The sequence below is a fragment of the Aethalodelphis obliquidens genome, unplaced genomic scaffold (assembly GCF_003676395.1).
Source record: "Aethalodelphis obliquidens isolate GAN/ISIS:26980383/991018 unplaced genomic scaffold, ASM367639v1 scaffold50, whole genome shotgun sequence".
Classification (NCBI taxonomy): Eukaryota; Metazoa; Chordata; class Mammalia; order Artiodactyla; family Delphinidae; genus Aethalodelphis; species Aethalodelphis obliquidens.
The window spans coordinates 12,784,608-12,802,515 of NW_020837994.1; the positions used below are offsets into that span (position 1 = coordinate 12,784,608).

The 17,908-nt window shown below is 47.9% G+C and overlaps 1 protein-coding gene and 1 long non-coding RNA gene across 8 annotated transcripts in view; one reads left to right on the plus strand and one right to left on the minus strand.

Moving 5' to 3' along the window:
• LOC113607856 (uncharacterized) overlaps nucleotides 1-1,153 on the plus strand; it is a 36,214-nt gene extending 35,061 nt beyond the window's left edge. For both annotated transcript variants that reach the window (XR_003428119.1, XR_003428118.1), the window contains one exon: nucleotides 791-1,153. This is a non-coding gene — a long non-coding RNA (uncharacterized LOC113607856). The remainder of the gene's footprint in view (nucleotides 1-790) is intronic.
• Nucleotides 1-17,908, minus strand: part of ME3 (malic enzyme 3) — a 299,568-nt gene that overhangs the window by 53,011 nt on the left and 228,649 nt on the right. For all 6 annotated transcript variants that reach the window (XM_027083614.1, XM_027083613.1, XM_027083611.1 and 3 more), the window contains 2 exons: nucleotides 12,545-12,620; nucleotides 1,919-2,080 (listed from right to left, as the gene is read on the minus strand). In XM_027083614.1, the coding sequence (XP_026939415.1) occupies nucleotides 1,919-2,080; nucleotides 12,545-12,620 (238 nt within the window). The remainder of the gene's footprint in view (nucleotides 1-1,918; nucleotides 2,081-12,544; nucleotides 12,621-17,908) is intronic.

A 17,908-nucleotide genomic window follows, 5' to 3' on the forward strand; every position in this document is an offset into this window, starting at 1 on the left:
AGAGAGAGAGAGAGAGAGAGAGAGAGAGAGAGAGAGAGAGAGAGATGGTCTCAAACAAATCCAGTTGGAACATGGCAGGAGGTGATGGATGGGAATAATAACTAACACAAAGTTTGCTATACTCGTCCACGTTTGTGCGGTTCCACACATGTCCTTTGTGGCTGAGGGACAATTTCAGCAAAACCCAGGCATGTGGCTGGGGAGGGGAACCACAGTGCAGAGCAGACCTTGAAGATGGGTCTTAATGAGCAGCTATAAGGCTGTACCACCATGCAGCCTCCCTTCTCCTCGTCTGGTGGGGAGGCATATAGAGAAGAGATTTAGCGGTGGGAGAATACCTAGTAACTTTCTGGTCCAGGCCCTAATTGTACCAGAAGGGGATGGTATCTAGACAGGTACAGGGACTCACCCGGCTGTCAGGGGTACCGGGACCAGGGTCCCTGCTTGCCGGGCCAGCACTTCGCGTGCTCTTCTTGTCCTCCCTCCTCCCCCTCCCACCCCCGTGAGTTCTCAGCTCTGAAGCCAGGTCTGTCTGCTGCTCCTTCATTTGACCGTATCTGTGGATGAAGCCTGAATAAGCATCACTTCTCATTAGAGGCTACAGTGCTTGTTCTTGTTTAGAAATGAGGATGTTGTGTGGCATCCAGGGAGGAAGGAGGCCATGCAGAGTCACAACAAGTTTTCTAGAGAAAGATCAACTCAGAATGCAAATAAGTATAAGCTTTTTGACAATATGAATCGAGAATCTAAAACATGACCGTTCCCTTTGCTTCAATATTTCCTTTTCTAGGAATTTATCCTTGGGAAATCATCAGAGATGGAAAGACTGATCTGCAAAAACGGGTATCACAGCACAATTATATTTGCAAGAAGACTAGAAACAGCCTAAATGTCCAAGAGTGGAGGGTTTCTTACATGAATTGTGATACGCCAGGCAGCTATGAAAATGACCTTGTGGAATAATGGCTAGTGATCTGGGAGAAAACTCATGACATACATTACACCTAAAAAAGCAGGATACAAAACCGTATATGCAATATAAACTTAATTTTGTTTTTAATAAACGTTTCAGAGGGATAAGGCTGGAAAGAAATATCCCAAATTGTAAACAATGATTATTACTGGCTCTGTGACTAATATTTTATTTTTAATACTTCTCTGGAGTTTTTTCAATGAACATGAGAAAACGTTTTTCTCAGATGGACATGCACTGATTTTAAACCCAGAGATAAATATCACCAAGAAGAAATTCTTTTATGTTCATGATACAGAGACACAGAGCTGAGAACTGCAGACATGCACAAACACCGTGACCCAGAGTGGTGGTACCCAGAGCAAACTCTTGGCTGGGGTTTGAGCTCCTTAAATCCTAAACCTCCTGGAAGCCTGCAGGTGGCTCTCAGCCACAGCTCGGGTCAGTTTCTCTCCCTGGGTTTGCAGGATTGCTCATCTGCCTGATCCAGACATTTCAGCCCTTGGTCCTGGCGCTTTGAGTTTTAATCCTTTTACGGGGGTAGCTGGCCTCTAAAATGCTGAAAAAACACAGCCCAGCAGCCACTCTTGCCTCAGAGGCTTTCTTCACTAATGGATCAGAGAGAGGCCATGCGGGCAATGGAAGCTGCCTAGGGACACGGGACAAGGAAGCACAGAAAGCCCGCCCAGGGGGTACCTTGGCAGGAGGTAGGGGAGCACGAAGACCCAGCAGTGGCTGGGGGGAGAGGATGGGACTGGGAGAGTGGGATGGGCAACCAGGGAGGAGAGAGGTTCTGGCATCACAGCCATGTAGGGGAGGTGTCCTGGCAGCGGGGACCCCAGAATGAAATGGCCTGATGCTTTGTAAACAGAACCACCACACAGAGGTGCTCCCCACGCCATCCCAGCTGCCACCCTCTGGCTCCCGGCCCAGGCAGTGCGTTACCTCGTTGTTGGTGCCCACATCCAGCAGGACAGGGAGGCACTGCTGCGGGTTGACGCCTCCGCACGCCGTGTACAGGGCCAGCTTGCCCACGGGGATGCCCATGCCGTAGCAGCCCAGGTCTCCCAGGCCCAGGATGCGCTCCCCATCAGTCACCACCACAGCCTGAAAGACAAAGCAGGACGCCATCAATCAGGGACAGCACCTCCTGTGACAAAGTGCTCGTTTGTACAGCACGTCAGGCCTGTTGACTGGACGCCCACCGCCTCTGCTGCGGGATGAAACAGCTTGTCTGGGACAAGGCCAAAGGATGCTTTCAACTGCAGGTGGCGGGCCCTTCCCCCATCCCCTCCCCTTTCTGGCAGGGCTGGAGAGAAACCCCGCTGAGGTGAGATGATGGAAAGACACCGGCCTGCATTCCGAGGTTCTGTTCCTGCAGGAACAGCTGGAGGGAACCCACACCGAGTCATTCTCCCTCAAAGAAATTAAGCAGACTCTCTCAGCTTGAGCTCTGGGGCTGGGGACAGGGAGGGAAGGCAGAATGAAAGGAGATAATAAAACAAGTGTTTATGCTGCTACTACAGCCCCAGGGTTTAGAGACCCATATATGTGCTCTCCGCCCTGTTCCGGGGTATAATAAATCCAATCTGTAAAAACCAGAGCTCCTTGTGACGTCTGCTAGGGTCACTATTCCACGGGAAACCAGGAGGGTTCTCAAGGTGTACTGGGATTGTCTTTGTGTTTTGGCAAAAAATCACAGAAGGCATAGTAGGTACTAGACATAGTACTAGTTCCAGGCTTACCTACTGTGAATTAACAGATGCTGATGGAGCTGATAGTGATGACAGAAATAATCATATGATAATGATGGCTATTCATTCCCTCATTCATTCATTTAATACATCTTTATGAAACATCTGCTTTGCAAAAGACAGTGTGCCAAATCCTGGGGGAAGGAGGTTCAGTTTGCTCATCTATAAAAACAAGAATGTGTGGACCCAGCCCTCGAAAGGACTAATGGGCAAGAGAGAGGTGGAACATGTATAGTTATACTGACTCTGGGGGGAAAGTGTGAGGGCAGCGGAACAGCTCAAGGGCAGCGGAACAGCTCAAGGGCAGCAGAGACTGAGAGAAGGGAGAGGTACTTCCTGTAGGATAACCTTTCTTAGGTGAGGGGACACACGTGCCACATCTTGGACAGGTGGAGATTATCCATTAGGGGTACAGCTGGGGAGAAAGGTATTTGATGCAAAAGGAAATTAAGGTTCAGGGTAGAAGTGGGGGGAATGTAGGCTGTGTGTGTGGGTTCAGGTCCCACGAAAGGAGAGAATGGAAAGTCAGACTGCAAGGCGCCCTGAAGAACCCACCAGGGTGACAGTGAAGCTGTTTACAGGTCACCTCAACTGGCTCTCCAGCACTGGTTCCCTCCATCTCTAAGTGAGTGGAGTTTATGGGGCCACCCAGCCCTCCACTGGAACCAGCTTCGGGTCAGGACTTAGGACCAGCTCTGAGCTGTGGCTGTCCTGGTTGGCCCCAAGCGTGGTGCCGTGGGCACCGCAGAGGTCAGTTTACTCCACGCAGGTACAGTGGTGGGCTGAGCACCGGCGATAAAGAGACGAAGACCCACTCCTACTGGGGAGGGTTTATGGTCCAGCACCCACAGGCTCTGTGGAATCTTCTCTCTCCCAGGGTGAGAGCACACACGGCTGTGCTGCCTTTCGGTAGAAGCAGGTGTAGAGACGCGTAAAGCCACACCTCCACTGCTGGAAAGGGGGCTCTGGAGAGCGCAGCGGCCCCATGAAGGTCGTGCTGTCCCCCTTAGATTGGTCTCCTGCCTCCAGGGCGAGTGTCTCCGTCCTGCATCTCACTTGCTCCTCCCCCGCCCTGGCAGGGAGGCCCGTCTGGGATAGTTATCTGTGTTTCACAGGTGAGCAAACTGAAGCTCCTGGACCTTCATGCTCTGTACATATTTGTTAAGTATCAGCCAACCGCCAGGCACTGTGCTGGATGTTTCCACATCAGTTATCTTAGAAATATCAGATGACTTACCAAGGGCACCTTGCTTGTGTATGTGGCAAGTCGAGATTCTAATCAGGCTTCAGGTACCTGGTTCAGGGCTCTTTCTACAACCCGGCTGGGCTGGGAAAAAGCACCTGTGCTCTTGGCAAAGTCCTGTCCCGCCTGGTGCCACCCTCTCCGCAGCCTCTGACCCCCTGCTGGCAGCTTCCCCAGTGAAGCCTGTGCCTTCACGCTACCCCTGAGTGCCCAAACTCTGAGCATTTCTCTATCATCTCTCCTAATCAAAGCCTCCCTATTCTGGTTCCCATTCTCTTAGATTTCTCTCTGCTGAGGGGCAGTGAGTGACACGGAGTTCAACAGAGGAAATCAGCTACGACTCCAGGGTGTTCTCCTTATAACTCTGGGGCCTTTCAAGATGGTAGCGGGGGGACTTCCCTGGCACCTTGGAGGTTAAGACTCCACGCTCCCAATGCAGGGGGCATGGGTTCGACTCCTGGCTGGGGAACTAAGATCCCGCCTGCCTCGCAGTATGGCCAAAAAAAAAGATGGTAGCGGGGCTCTGCAGGGCCACCCTCCCAGCCTGGGGATGTCCAAAGGTGCTTGACTACACGCCTGACTCCTCCGAGGGAAAGTCTCACCTCCATCTGTCATCCACTCTCCATCCTGCAGTGCTAAATGGCTGGATTATTGCAACGGCTTCACAACCAGGCTCAAAGGCCTTTAGTTACTTCTAACTGTCCATAAAATAGAGTCCAAAAGGCTTATCTCTTTCATGACAGGAACCCAACATGCCTTCTGAAACTCTGCACACAATTGCCCCCTCTAGCAGAACTGGCCTCACTCCCGTCAGACACACTCTGAATTCACCAATAATCTCTAGCCTCTCAGCCTCTATATTCCTGTCACTTTCTGCTCTTTCTCCAGCAGTGCAAATCCTGCCCGTTACAACCCAATGTGATTTCTCCTGGCGCTTGCTGTATCTACCACGCACCCGGCCTGCTCAACCTTCCTGTCTGCCTGCCTGCCTTCTGCAGACATTTATTAAGTACCTACTGCTTGCCAAGCCCTGCATAGGTGCGATTTAAAAATCTGATGGTGACAGCATTTGGGGTCTTATTTAACATTTTAAAAAATGTCCATTTAATCTCACCAAATAGCCTAAAGGTTAATGGCAGGGGTTTTGGCGTCTGATAACCAGTATTCGGATCTAGGTTCCTTGATAACCCACCAATATGTAATCTTGGGTCATCAGATAACTTTTCTGAGTTTTAATTTTCCATAAAATGGGAATAATAATAATGTCTAACTCGTCAGCTTGTTGTAAAGATGAAATGAAATAATAAGTGTCTCATTTTAACCAGGCGCCTGGTGCCTTGTAAGTGATTGGCAAATGGTCACTGCTTGTATGATTATATTGATGGTTAGTATTGGGGGCAAAGATTACATAGTAGAATTTTTAATTGTTTCGTCTGGCTTTAGTTCAGCTTCACCATAGAAAGGCCATGCAATAATTATATCTGTTAAATGAGTGAATGAAAAGGAAACCAAGGGGAGACCTTGGCAGCTTTTAAGAAAGTCTGGCCATGAGAAACTCAACCGCATTCTAACCTTGACATTGTCGTTCATTCCAATGGCAAATACTGTCACCTCTAAGCAAACACTTACAGCTCACCATCTGCCAGATTGCCACTTGGATGTCCAATAGTCCTCTCCAATCCTCCAAGTCCTTTCCCAAATGAATCTGCTTTTCCCTTTCTCTCCTTCTCAACTTTCCACTTCTGCTGTCCTCCCTCACTCTGTTACCTCCTATCTCCCAGGCTCAAAACTGCCCAATCTACTTTGACTTCTTCTGTCATCAGTCAACCACAGTCAATTGGTCACCAAGTTCTGCTGATTTGACCTGCTTCCATTTTTCTCACCTGTTTCATGATCTTCATCCCTATTGCTAACCTTAGACCAGCCCATCTGCGTCTCACTTGACCACTTTAGTGGTTCCCTGATTGGTCTTTCTATTCTTGGATTCTCCCTACTCCATTGCATTTTTCCAAAGCGCACCCAGATTTGTCACGTTCTTGCTTCCAAACCTCCGATGGCTCCTGATGCCTATAAAGTAAAGCTCAGACATCCTCGACTGACATTTGAGGCCTTCCGTGGTCTACGCCCAATCTGCTCTTTGAATTTCCCCTTTATCCACTCCATCCAAACTGAAACGCTGTTAATCTTTATAAAGTGTGTGTTTTCTTGACTACACGCCATTTTACACCTCAATCCCTATACCTCCTTGATCCAAACCCTACCTTCCTTGCATGTTTCAAGGAACGATTCAAGAGGTACTTCCGTCCATGAAGCTTCCCTTCTGGAAGTTATCACTCCCAACTCTGCATTCCTATAGCATTTTCCTCTCCCACAGCACCTATCACTTTCTTCCTTGTATTATAGTTATATATATTTCCTTGTCTTTCATAGCAACTCTTTAAGGGCAAGTAAAGGGTCTTGTCCTCTTTGATTCTTCAGCGCTTAGCCTGGGGCCTGCAATGTGATATGAACTCAGTAACCGATGGACAATGTCATAGATCCAACACAGAGAGCAAAGGCTCTTCTCCATGGGACTGAATTCAGAACTGGAGTAGATGAGCAAGTTCAGAGAGAAGATGCTGCATCCTGTTTTTCGTGACGTCAGTGGAGCTAGAGCTGTGGGTCACTGGAGAAGTCGGGGTCAAAAGGCTGAGGGCAAACTTGAGCAGCACCCTGGGGTTTTAGAGCCCAGCAATAGCTACCAGTGGACTGGCTCACAGTTTCCTTGTTAGGATGGCTTTTACAACTCATAACCCCTCTGTAGTATTTCAGATGGCGAGGAGGAGATTCAGACGACTGAGGGATGGTGCGGCCCATTCTTTCTCTGCCTGCCTAGCTTCTGACTTACTGCCACCTCCCTCAGCCTGGGTGGACCCAATGGGGCTGACCCAGGACTGATCGGAGGATCACGCCTCCTTGCTTGCTCTGGCTCTGGTTTCCCTGGACTTGGAGCTCTGGGCATGGGCTGCCCATAGCACTGTGTGTGAGGCCCTCCCCTTCCTCCTGCTGTGCCTTCCTTCCCGCTTATCTTTCCCTTTCCTCCTCCTTTTTTCTCTCTCCACAACATAAATAATGCACAGTCCGTGGTCTCAAATCTTGGTTCCATCCCTCATGAGCAAAGCTGAGCTAACCTCTCAGCTTCTTTGTCTATATAATGGGGATGAGAACAACCCCTGCCTCTTGGAGGGTCACTGGGAGAAGTCAGTGAGTTAGTCTGTGTGGAGCACTTAGCAGAATGCTGGTGAGGTGCACAGGGTGCTGCGCCGCCCAGATTCCCCTTTTAGGAACGAAGGGGTTATTCCCCCAGTGGTACCCTCAGCTATGAGCCTATTCTGAGACTTTCCTCAACTGAAGAGAGCCACCTTGACCAAAGTCACACCCCGTTCCCAGGGCAGCAGCCCACAACCAAGGAATGATGGATGCAGGGCTACCAAGGCCCAGATCCCTTGGCCCAGCTCAGGATGACTCTGAAGGACCATCCCCGCTCATGAGCCTCCTAGCACGCCCAGCTGGGTCTTCCGATGGCTCCCACGTAGCCCAACCTCTCTCCCTTTTCCCTGTCCTGCTTCCTTTCCTCCTAGAGGTGTTGATCCCAAGAGCACTGCCTGATATGCCAATCTCCATCTCAGAGAATGTTTCCCAGGAAATCCAACTGCTGACCCCGACTGGGGTTTAACCTATAGTGGGCGTGTGCATGACAGGCAGGCACTTAGCACTAACATCTGGTCCAAGTTTAAAGGCCCAAGTGGCTGGTGCCCAGAGGCAGGGGATGCTCCTTTGGTTCCAGTACTCGGCCACCTCCCAGCAACTCCTTCCCAAAGCTGCTGGGACTGGGATGAAGGAGAGATTTAGGACCTTGGGAAAGCTCTTGGGGAGGAGGGCTTTTCTGAGCTGACCATTCCTCCTGGCTCCGGGAAATGGTCTCTGTGGGAAAGAGTCAGAAAAGCAGTTCTCACTCCCCTTTGTGATTTATGCTGGAAAGCTCTGTGTGGGCCAGGCTGGCCCGTCCTCCCTGAACAAGAGGGGCCCACAAAACTGCATGGTCCCCAAGACTAAGCTTTGGCCTCACTTCCCTCACAGCCTACTCCTATTACATCTCAGTCTGCAGTTCCGCTTTCTGGCTGGGAAGCCACAGAAACTCAGCTTTTATCTTCTGAGTTGTTTCGGAAGCTTCTCCGAACTACTCCTCCCCTCCAGCCAACAACATCAAGGTCCAGAGATACCTGTGCCTTGCAAAACTCTGTCTGCCTGCCCTATTCAGAAGCTGGGGAAGCGATGGCTCAGCAGCAGGGCCCTGGGTGGCATCATCAGTTACTTGTGGACGACTGTGGGTACCGCTTAACACCAGCTTGCTCATCTGAGAAAAGTCACGCCCCTACCCTACCGCTTCTCCAAGACCCACCTGGGGGGTTTCAGAAGCACTCCTTACCCCACTCTGGTCACAGTGTGAAAATCAAGTGAAATACTGAAGGGGAGTCTCCATTAGCACCAGAGTACCATGAAAGGGTTAATGAGCAGAGATTCCCTACTTAGGGAAGGAGTTCTTCATCTCCTCTTTTAAAGGTAACTGGAGAAAACACACCAATAAACAAGAAAAACTGTGGCTTAGAACATGCTGAACCTTTGAAAGGGCAGCCCTGGAGTGAGAGAGAAGGACCGTCCTGAAAAAGGCCGGTGATGGGGCAGGATACAGACAAGGGGCAACCTGATCAGTCCTATTTGACTTGTACACACGCCAAACTATGTGCCCCATATTCAGAGCTCCCGGTTTTTCTAGAGAAGTCAGAAATCCAGGGTTTAAAAAAAATTTTTTTTTAAATGAAGTCTCTTAATTTTAAAATGTTGTCCACGAATTCAAATTTTTCAAAAGTCACTTATTTATTTTTTTATTCAACAAACTTTTATTTATTATCTTTTGTATATCAGTCGCTATGCTAAATAGGTTCTGTTGATCCAAAGATGAATAAAAGAAAGTACGTCCCCTCTAAGACAATTTAAGAAAACACCCCCCACAAACACCCAGGGAATTTAACAAAAAATACTTCTACCAATTATATGACTCTCAATGTTTTTAAAAATTGTATTTGCAGATAAGATGATCAAATTTTAAATGGGACAGCTGCTCTCACTTGAGCTATAGCATATAAAATTAATATAATAACATTAAAAAGTAATACTAAAATCATTAAAGTGAGTTTTTTCAAAGAATTCCTTTTCAACTGCTAAAATTTGTTTCATTTTTTAAAAATTGACTTTATTGCTAATAAGACCAGCCAATGTGCCAGAAGGAATCTAAACAGGATGCCAGTAAATACTGTTCACAACACAGATTCAGAATTAAAAACTCTTGGCCTTTTTTGGGTCCAGGTCTCCTTAGACAGTTTTCCCTCCAGCTTTGCTTTGACCCAGCCACTGTGAGAAGAGGATATAAAACACTGTGGGTTCCAGAATGTTCTGTGCCTGGAAGATATCCATTCAGAATTTTTGGCCAAATGTCCCATTAATTCCCCTTTGACTAAGGCACTTTGGGGTCAGATGAACTTGGGGTCTATGAAGATTATAGAAAAGGGACTGGGTCTAGAGTTCACACTGAGGCTACATGTTTCTGAAATTTGGGGTGAAGCCACACTCTGCTGTAGGGATTTAGGAGGGAGTTAGCTCAGGGAAGCCTTTCCCTAATGAAAGAATTTGTTTTTCAAAAGTCACTTTAAATCAAACATCTCTAGGGACCAAACTGACTGGCTGCCCTTTTGTGGTCTGTGGTTCCCTGGTAAGGGGACCCCCTCCTCGGCCACCCTTGGGCGTCTGCAGCCTCTTCCCTGCACTGCTGTGTGTGCTACAGCCGCCTTGTCCACCTCCAGCAATGACAGTGTCCATTCAAGTGCCCTTCAGTGTTGTACAGACTTTATCATAGTTAATCCTCACAATTTCCTGTTGTGAGATCAGAGAGGTTATCCGCACACACAGCAGGTAAATGGAAGATTCAAGACCAGAACTCAGGTCTGCCTGGTTGCAAAGCCAGAGCTGACTCTTCTACATAGTTTCTGAGACTGACCTCTGGCCTCCTCCAAAGTGAAACAGGAGTATAGGGTGGAGGGGGAGAGGTGGCCCCAGGCATTCACCCGTCCACTCTGGGGTACTGCAGGGTGAGTGGCCAACAAGTCACCCTGTTTGCTCCTCATCCTCGGGCTCCTGTCTTCAGCAGCACAGACAGTCTACTGTAATTGTTTCCAGGTCGGTCTCTCTAACTAGCCTGCAAGCTCCTTGAGGTTGGGCCTGTGCACCTTCTTTATCCCTGAGCCCCCCAGAGAACTCCTATAGAACAGATGTTACTAAATGGCTGTTGAATGCAACTGAATTAGATGCACTGGCCCAGATATCTACTCATGAAACTTATGCTTTTCCTGGAGGCTCTGGCTACTTCTCCTTGTTTGAGGCCTGCCGAGTTCCACCTCTCCCAGGGTGACCCCAAAGCCCTCATTTCCCTTTCTCTAAAATCACAACAGGTGCATCTCCATCTCTCTGGAGACACTTAGAACTTAGAAGGTTCTCAGAATATGTTGGCTGAAGCCCACGGATACTTCGCAGCCAAGGTTCTATTTTGAATTCGTATCTTGATTTCCCAGTCAGAGTGAAGCAATGTGGGGTCGGGGTCTACACTCCTCAAAGCAGAGTCCTGGGTGCAGTTTTGTAAAGTTACGCCCTGACAAGAGGAGTGATGGGGACCTGAAATCCAGCCCATGAGCCCCTCACCAAGGCCCTGTGCCAGCCTGGAGGAAGCAGTGCTTTTCTCTTACTGGTTAAAAGGGGGTGTCTTTTCATCTTATTTTTTAATTCCTCATAGCTTGCACAGAGGCACCATAGATGTTAGTGCAGACCCCATCTCCCTGCTCCTGGCACAGGGCCTGATAACCTAGAAGATGTTCACTGTGTCCACCTACTGAGTTCATTCAACTCAGCAAGCATCTACTGAGTGCCTACTGCGGACAAGTTTCACCACGGCTGAACCGTCCAGGAAGGAGGAAAGATTAGTCTGTAGGACCTCAGAGCATGGGAAGGCTGGAGTTAACTTCCCATCGAGTGAGCTGGTTTTCCGTAATGTGCTCAAGATTTTATTAGAGATTCATCCTAGACACACCTTAGAAACTTGCTTCTTCTGGGACTGGGACCAAAACTTGCAGGGCCAAGGCTTGCATGTAACCAGAGTCTAAGCAGATAGGCAGGAAAGAAGAGCACAGGGCACATCACACCCAGACAGAGATGTACGAATTGAGCTCTTCACTGAGGCCAGGACTGGAGTCCAAGGGCCTCAGCTGTGGCTCAGGCCTGGCTGCTGAGAGCCAAGGTCTTGCCCTACTGGCTCTGGTTCTGAATGTCGCCACACGCCCGAGAGGGACAGAAGTGGGTGGGACACAAGGAGAGGTTGGTAGAGAGAAGTTGTACTCAATGCCTGGTGGATAGAGGTGGCCCAGGGAACTGGCAGGGACGGAGGGAGGGAGGGCCTGAGAGCAAACAATCTCAGCCTTCCAGCATTGCCCCGAGAGGTACATAGACTGGGCTTGGTCAGGTCCAACCACTCCCCCGCTCGAGTGCCAGAAATGCCCTCACCAAGCAGCCAGAAGATGTTCTGTAATTTTGCTTCACCCGTTTGTTTGCAGAAGTGACAATGATCTTAGAATCCAGAGTCCCTGAAACTCTTCCATAGAAGTCCCCATGACAGGAGGAGATCTGGGGACACAGCCAGAGGCTAACACGTTTCTACAAAGCTTCACCAATTTTGCATTCTATATTATATCCTGTTTGTTACATATAAAAAAGTTTCCTTAAATGTTTCAAGTAAAATTGATGCTCCAGGAAACAGTGCCAGGTTCATTTTTGCCACTCTGCATATGCGTCCCTTCCCCCCCGCCCAACACATACACTGCAGTGTACGGCCAGGTGTGAAGACATCGCTCATTCTAAACCTTTTCTCTTGGTGCAGAATGTCCCTGCCCTCTATCTTAGTCCCTCCAACGCCAGACCGTCCAAACTCTACCCCTCAACTCAAGGCCTTGCTCCAATGTCACCTCTTCCACTAAGTCTTCCCAGATCCCCTTCAGGCTAAAAGTAATCTCGGCCTCCTTGAACACCCCCAGCTCTTCAGTGTGCCTTGTTTATCTCTGATCAGCTTCCACCTGTTAATCTTTTGTGTCTCTGTCTTATTTTCCTCATGAAAAGTCAGCCACTTGAGAAGAGGGTCTATGTTGGATTTTTCCCTGAATCCACCATGGAAACTGGCAGTGTGTGTATTCAGCAGGTACTCAATACATGCACTACTACTAGACATTTTCACACGGATGCCTGGTTAATACAAGCCTTTACTCTGTGGTGCATTTGCGCTCGGCTGTAACTGGTCTATGGTCTGGGCCTGGGGAAGGGATGCAGTGTCTTGCCTTCAGTGTTGTAATGGCCCATTTCATAGCTGAGAATGACTCTAGTCCAGGCTGAAAGGATTCATCCAACAATAGAGCAATATCAAAGAAAACAGGGCCATACCTTAATATTATCTTCTGGCCAAGAGTTCAGCATTGTTGCAAGATGGCCCTTGTCATGAATGGTGATAAACAGCCCACTGGGAAAAGAAAAACACATACACACAGAGAAGCCAGTCAGACTAGGAACAGAGCAAAGACTACAAGTACCGTGTATCATTGCATCAGTTAATTTTAACCATAGACCTGGGCAAAAGGGGTCCCTGCCCAAAGCCCCAGCAATGTTAGCGAGCCCTGCTCTGGTTTTCCTCCAACTCTTCCCCTCCAGAGGGCAAAGAGGTCCATGGGGCCGAGGGATGTACTCACCCGGAGCCTGTGTTCACAGAGCCTGTACCTTCCTTCCCCTCTCTAGATCAGGCACACAGGACCCCAGAATTCTCTGATTGAGTGGTCTCAAGGCTGCTTTTAGGGACTCTGTGAGCCTTTTCTCTGGGTCCCTCCTTCCAAGTACAGACTACACTGCAGTGGGTGGATCCCTAAGCCTGGGGCTATGACTGGTACTTGGACGTGTGGGTTGTGATGTCCAGACACTCATACACATGGCCTCTTGCAGTGGGGGATGGAGCTGGGGATAGGAAGAGGGGGGCGCTGCCAGCCTTGAGCCAGTTTTAGAGTCTGAGAATTCTAAATTCAAACTTGGCCTTCCAGACCATCATGAAGGTATATTTGTAAGGGTAGGAGGATGAGACATAACTTACTCAACAGTTTATTAGCAGTTAACAGTTATTAACAGTTTCTGAATTTTGTGACCCATTACTTAAGTCATGCCCTCGTCAATACTGTAAACACCCATGGCCACGCTCTTTGGTCTCACCAGGCTTGTAAAACTCTCACCCCTTGAGGAAACCCACTTTCTGCCCCCTGTGCATCTCCACCCAGGCAGCTGAAGGCAGATGGAAACAATCGTACTACAGGGCAGACTGATCAGTGCCCCCATCCACTCATCCCTGTCAGCCCACATAGACGCTCAATACTGACCAGCCTCTGTGCCTACAGAGTTTCTCTGGTCAAAATTCACTCTTTGCAAAGACTGTTTCAAAATCCTCTGTTCTCAAACCTCCAACTGCCTCACCCTTCCCCCCGCACTGCCCTAGTGACCTTGTCTCTGATGTCACAGGAAGCATCTCTGTCAGTTCCTCACCAATGAATCTACAAACTTCTGCATCTACAGCCAACCTCTTCATTCCTCTTGTTCCAGTGAAAATTACAGAGCCTCACACCGTTGATGATCCCTCCTCCCACTCTCTGTCTCTCTCAATCTCTCACTCTACTAGATTTTCCATTAGCTCTAAAATATGCCCAAGTCCATCATCTTAAAAGCTTCTGGCTTCTGGTAGTGACAGAGTCACTTGGACAGAATAACATTTCTGCAGATAACAATGATGAGGTGGTTAATCGTTAAACAATTTGTTGTTATTGTTATGTTACAAAATTATTTTAAATTAAGGCAATGGAAGTTGGCCAAAAACAGGCAGACACTGGACGGGAATCTACCTTCGAAAGGAGGAATTAGATCCTTTGAGATCTGCAAATTTGCAGCTTTTTCCTGAGAGCGGTCTAATCTGCAAGCAACTTGGGGCCGCAGAAAGCCAAAGTCTTACTAGCTTGAGGTGTCAGAGAAGTGAGCTGGAGCTGGAAGAGCAGTCAGGAAATGAAGGGGAAAGTTCTGGAAGGGAAGGAGATGCAGAGAGGATGAACTTCCAAGTCTGTGTGTAAACCCTGCCCAAATCACTGGCTGACCACTCAGGTATGCATACCCAAGGGCCTGGCAAAAAAAAAAGAAGAGAAAAAAAAAGCTGCAGCTGAACGCTGAAAGAACCCAGCAGAGATTTCCATTGCTGCAGACCCGTAGGGACCGAGTTTGGAATTTGAGTCTGGCCAAGTTAAGTCCTTCCTAGAACAAAACTTACTCTTCTGAGGAACAAAACAATCTAGAATTCACAGAATGTAGGGTACAGAGAGGTCCATTATAATAGTCTGCTTACTTTATATATGTCAGACATTTTCCATAATAAAAAGTGTAAACAAAACAAAAATACCACCAAAGCCCAAACTACTATTGACTTTCACGCTCCTTGTTGAGACTGTTCTCTCTCCTTCCTTCCATAGCCAAATTTCTTGAGAGTATTGTCTACACTTGCCACCTCCATTTTTTCCTCTTCCCCGAAACATGTCTTTCTTAATATCGTGCTGCCAACACTGCTCTTGCCAAGGCCACCGATGACGTCCATGTCCCTAAATGGCAGCAGCTTTCTAGTCCCCATGTCCTTTGGCTTCTCAGCAGCATCTGACACTTTAAACCACTCCCCACCCAACCTCTGGCTTCTGCGACTCCACTCTCTGTGAGTCTTCTTCTGCCTCTCAGGCCGTTTCTTCTTAGTCCCTTCTGCTGGCTCATCCCCCTATCAGGTGGTACAGTTCCTCAAAAACTTGCACTACCCCATTCTCCTCCTTACTCTTATTCTTTCTCTATATAATCTCATCGGTGCCCAAGGCTTTTGGCCAGTGACTCTCAAATATCTGTAGACCAGAGATTCTCACCTGGGGCACTGTTGACATTTTGGGTTGGATAACCCTTTGCTGCAAGGGGGTGGGGATGTCCTGGGTGCTGCAGAATGTTTGGTAGCATCCTGGTCCCTACCCACTAGATGCCGGTTGCACCCCACGCCCTGTTGTGACAACCAAAAATGTCTCCAGACGTTGGTAAATGTCTCCTGGGGAGCAAATGTGACCCTGGCTTTAGAGCCATGGTTCTAGATCCTTATATTTAACTGCTTGCTTGACATTTCCACTTGTGTGTCTCAAAGGCACCTCAAACTTAACCTGTCCAGAACCAAATTTACGATCTAAACTTGCATCACTATGACTCAAAGACAAGACAAAACGAAAATCCAAGACAGACCTGATTCTTTTCTCTTGCTCCCTTTCTCGGTGACTATTACCCCCATACATCTAGTTTAACAACCTCAGACCCCTGGAAGCATCCTTGACACTGTCCTCTCCCCTTTTATACAACCCCTTGCCAAGTCCTTCCTCTCTCCTCTGTAATTAGCTCCTGGTTCATACACTTTATTTCATCCACGACACCACCTACCTCATCCAGGCTCCCAATAGCTCTTCCTTAAAGCACCAAAATAACTTCGTAACATCCTCTCTTGTCTCTATCTAATCTATTTTCTACACAGTAGAAAGAGTGATGTTCTTGAAATCAAAGCCTTACCGTGTGATTTTTTTTTGGCCGTGGCTCGTGGGATCTTAGTTCCCTGACCAGGGATTGAACCCGCGCTACAGCAGTGAAAGTGCTGAGTCGCAACCACTGGACCACCAGGGAACTCCAAAACCTTACTGTGTTATCCCTTGTGATAAATATCCTTCATGTCTTTCCATGGTTCTTGGAATGAAGACCCAAGTCCTTAGCATGGTCTACCGGCAAAGCCCAGTGTGGCCTGGCATTTGTCAACCTCTTCATCCTTATTTCATTCTCCAGTCATCGGCTGCACTGGCCTTCCTCTTTCCATTCCTCCATGTGCCATGATTTTCTTACTCTAGGGCAAGTTCACATACAGTTCCCTCTGCCTGGTACCCCCTGTCTCTCTTCACTCTATGTTGAGTTAATTTCTACTTATTCTTCTGATGACTTCCAAGTCAAAGCTGGGGCTCCTTGTTATATATTCCCAAAGTACCCCATACCTACATACACAAACCTATTATGGTTATTTGTGTGGCTATTTGGTTAATATCTTTCCCCCGTTAGTCTGTAAGCTTCATCAGGGCAAGGTGAACATTTATTCTGTTGTTGTTGACCACTGTATGCCCAGACACAGTCCATAATGGACGCTCATACACAATTTCTGAATAAGTGGAAAAGTGAGTAAGTGAACTATGAGGATGGTTGAAGGTTGAGGGATGAAGATGAAAGGCGCTGAATAAAGTTGGAGTGAAGGAAACTTTAATGTGTGTTATGCCGTATCATGCTCAAGGGATCAGTGTGCTGAGCTGGGTGGTGCTGGGCTGTGCTTGTGGCTTAGAGTGGGGAAATGCACGTAGGAAGGCGGTGGACAGGCCAGTGGGGAGGAAAACCCCAGAGCCTAAGACTTGGGAGTGGCAGGGCTCTTTCCAGCATGTTGATTGGGGGCGATGTGGGTCTCTGAATTAATTTATTCATTAGGTTTGAGAAAAAGTTCCAGGGGTTTGTTGTGCCATTCTGAAATGATCATGGGGCACTCAGTTGTATCGATCAAGACAAAACCAAGTGTCGGATTGGCTTTTGGGAACTTGTCGCTAAGGATCATCTCCAGGCAGTTTGAGTTTGGAAAAATCGCACTGTGTTGATAATAATGAACTCCAAGGACTGAAGTTCAGGATGCTTCAAGCCATCCTGAAGTTTAAATGGTGGTACCTGTTGTCTTGGTGTTGGTAGAAGGGTAAGTGGGCGGAGGTGAGCCTATACATCTGGACACTTTCAAGGAACCACCCCCTGTACCTCCAAACCAGCTGCTGCTCTGAGGTGTTGCCTGAGGAGGTCTTGTTAGGGCTGTGACTCTTCACCAGCTTCTATTTTTCCACAGCTGCAGCTCTCATATTCATAAGCAGCTTCCCCTCAGGTCATCCAGAGCTAGTCACATGGAACAACAATGCTAACAAAGAGGCCAGTTCTTTCCAGATGGAAAAACCAGGTCTCAGCCCAAGGCTCACTGATGACTCATCTTGTGACCTTGGGGAAGTCATTTACCCACATTAATTAATCCCAATGACGCACTCCTGGCCTTTAGCAGCTCTTGACCCTGACCTGTTTTGGAAATGTACCTCAGCCAAACAACTCCTGTTCTCAACTTTGCCTTTACCAGATAGAGGCTTAGTAATGATATTCAGCAAAAAGCTCACATGTTAAGGGGTAAGACACAGGCACCATTTTAGACCTTAGCAAAGCTCTGATGCAGTTAATTCTAAACACAGGAAAAGTGTGATTGTGGAAATAATCTGGTACATTAAAACAGGCTCTCTTTGTTGAAGATAAGAAGAGGGCAGAGGGACACTTCAAAGGAATGTTTTTACAGTTAAATTTGAGCTATTAAAATTTCAAAAGACTCCTTTCTTTTTTGCATATATAATTTTATTCTAGGAAGAGATCACACTGCAAAAATAAAACCTTCTGAAATGTATTAACAGCTTTTAATCACTTCTCAAAGTGCACTTCCGTCTATCACGTAACTTGCAGCTACAAATCATCCCAATCCTGGATGAGGATTCTGAGATATCTAGTCCAAAGACCTCACTTTATAAACGAGGGCACTGAAGTCCAGAGAGGTGAAGTGACTTGTTTGAGGTCACACAGCTCATAAGCACCAGAACCTGCTTGAACCAAGGT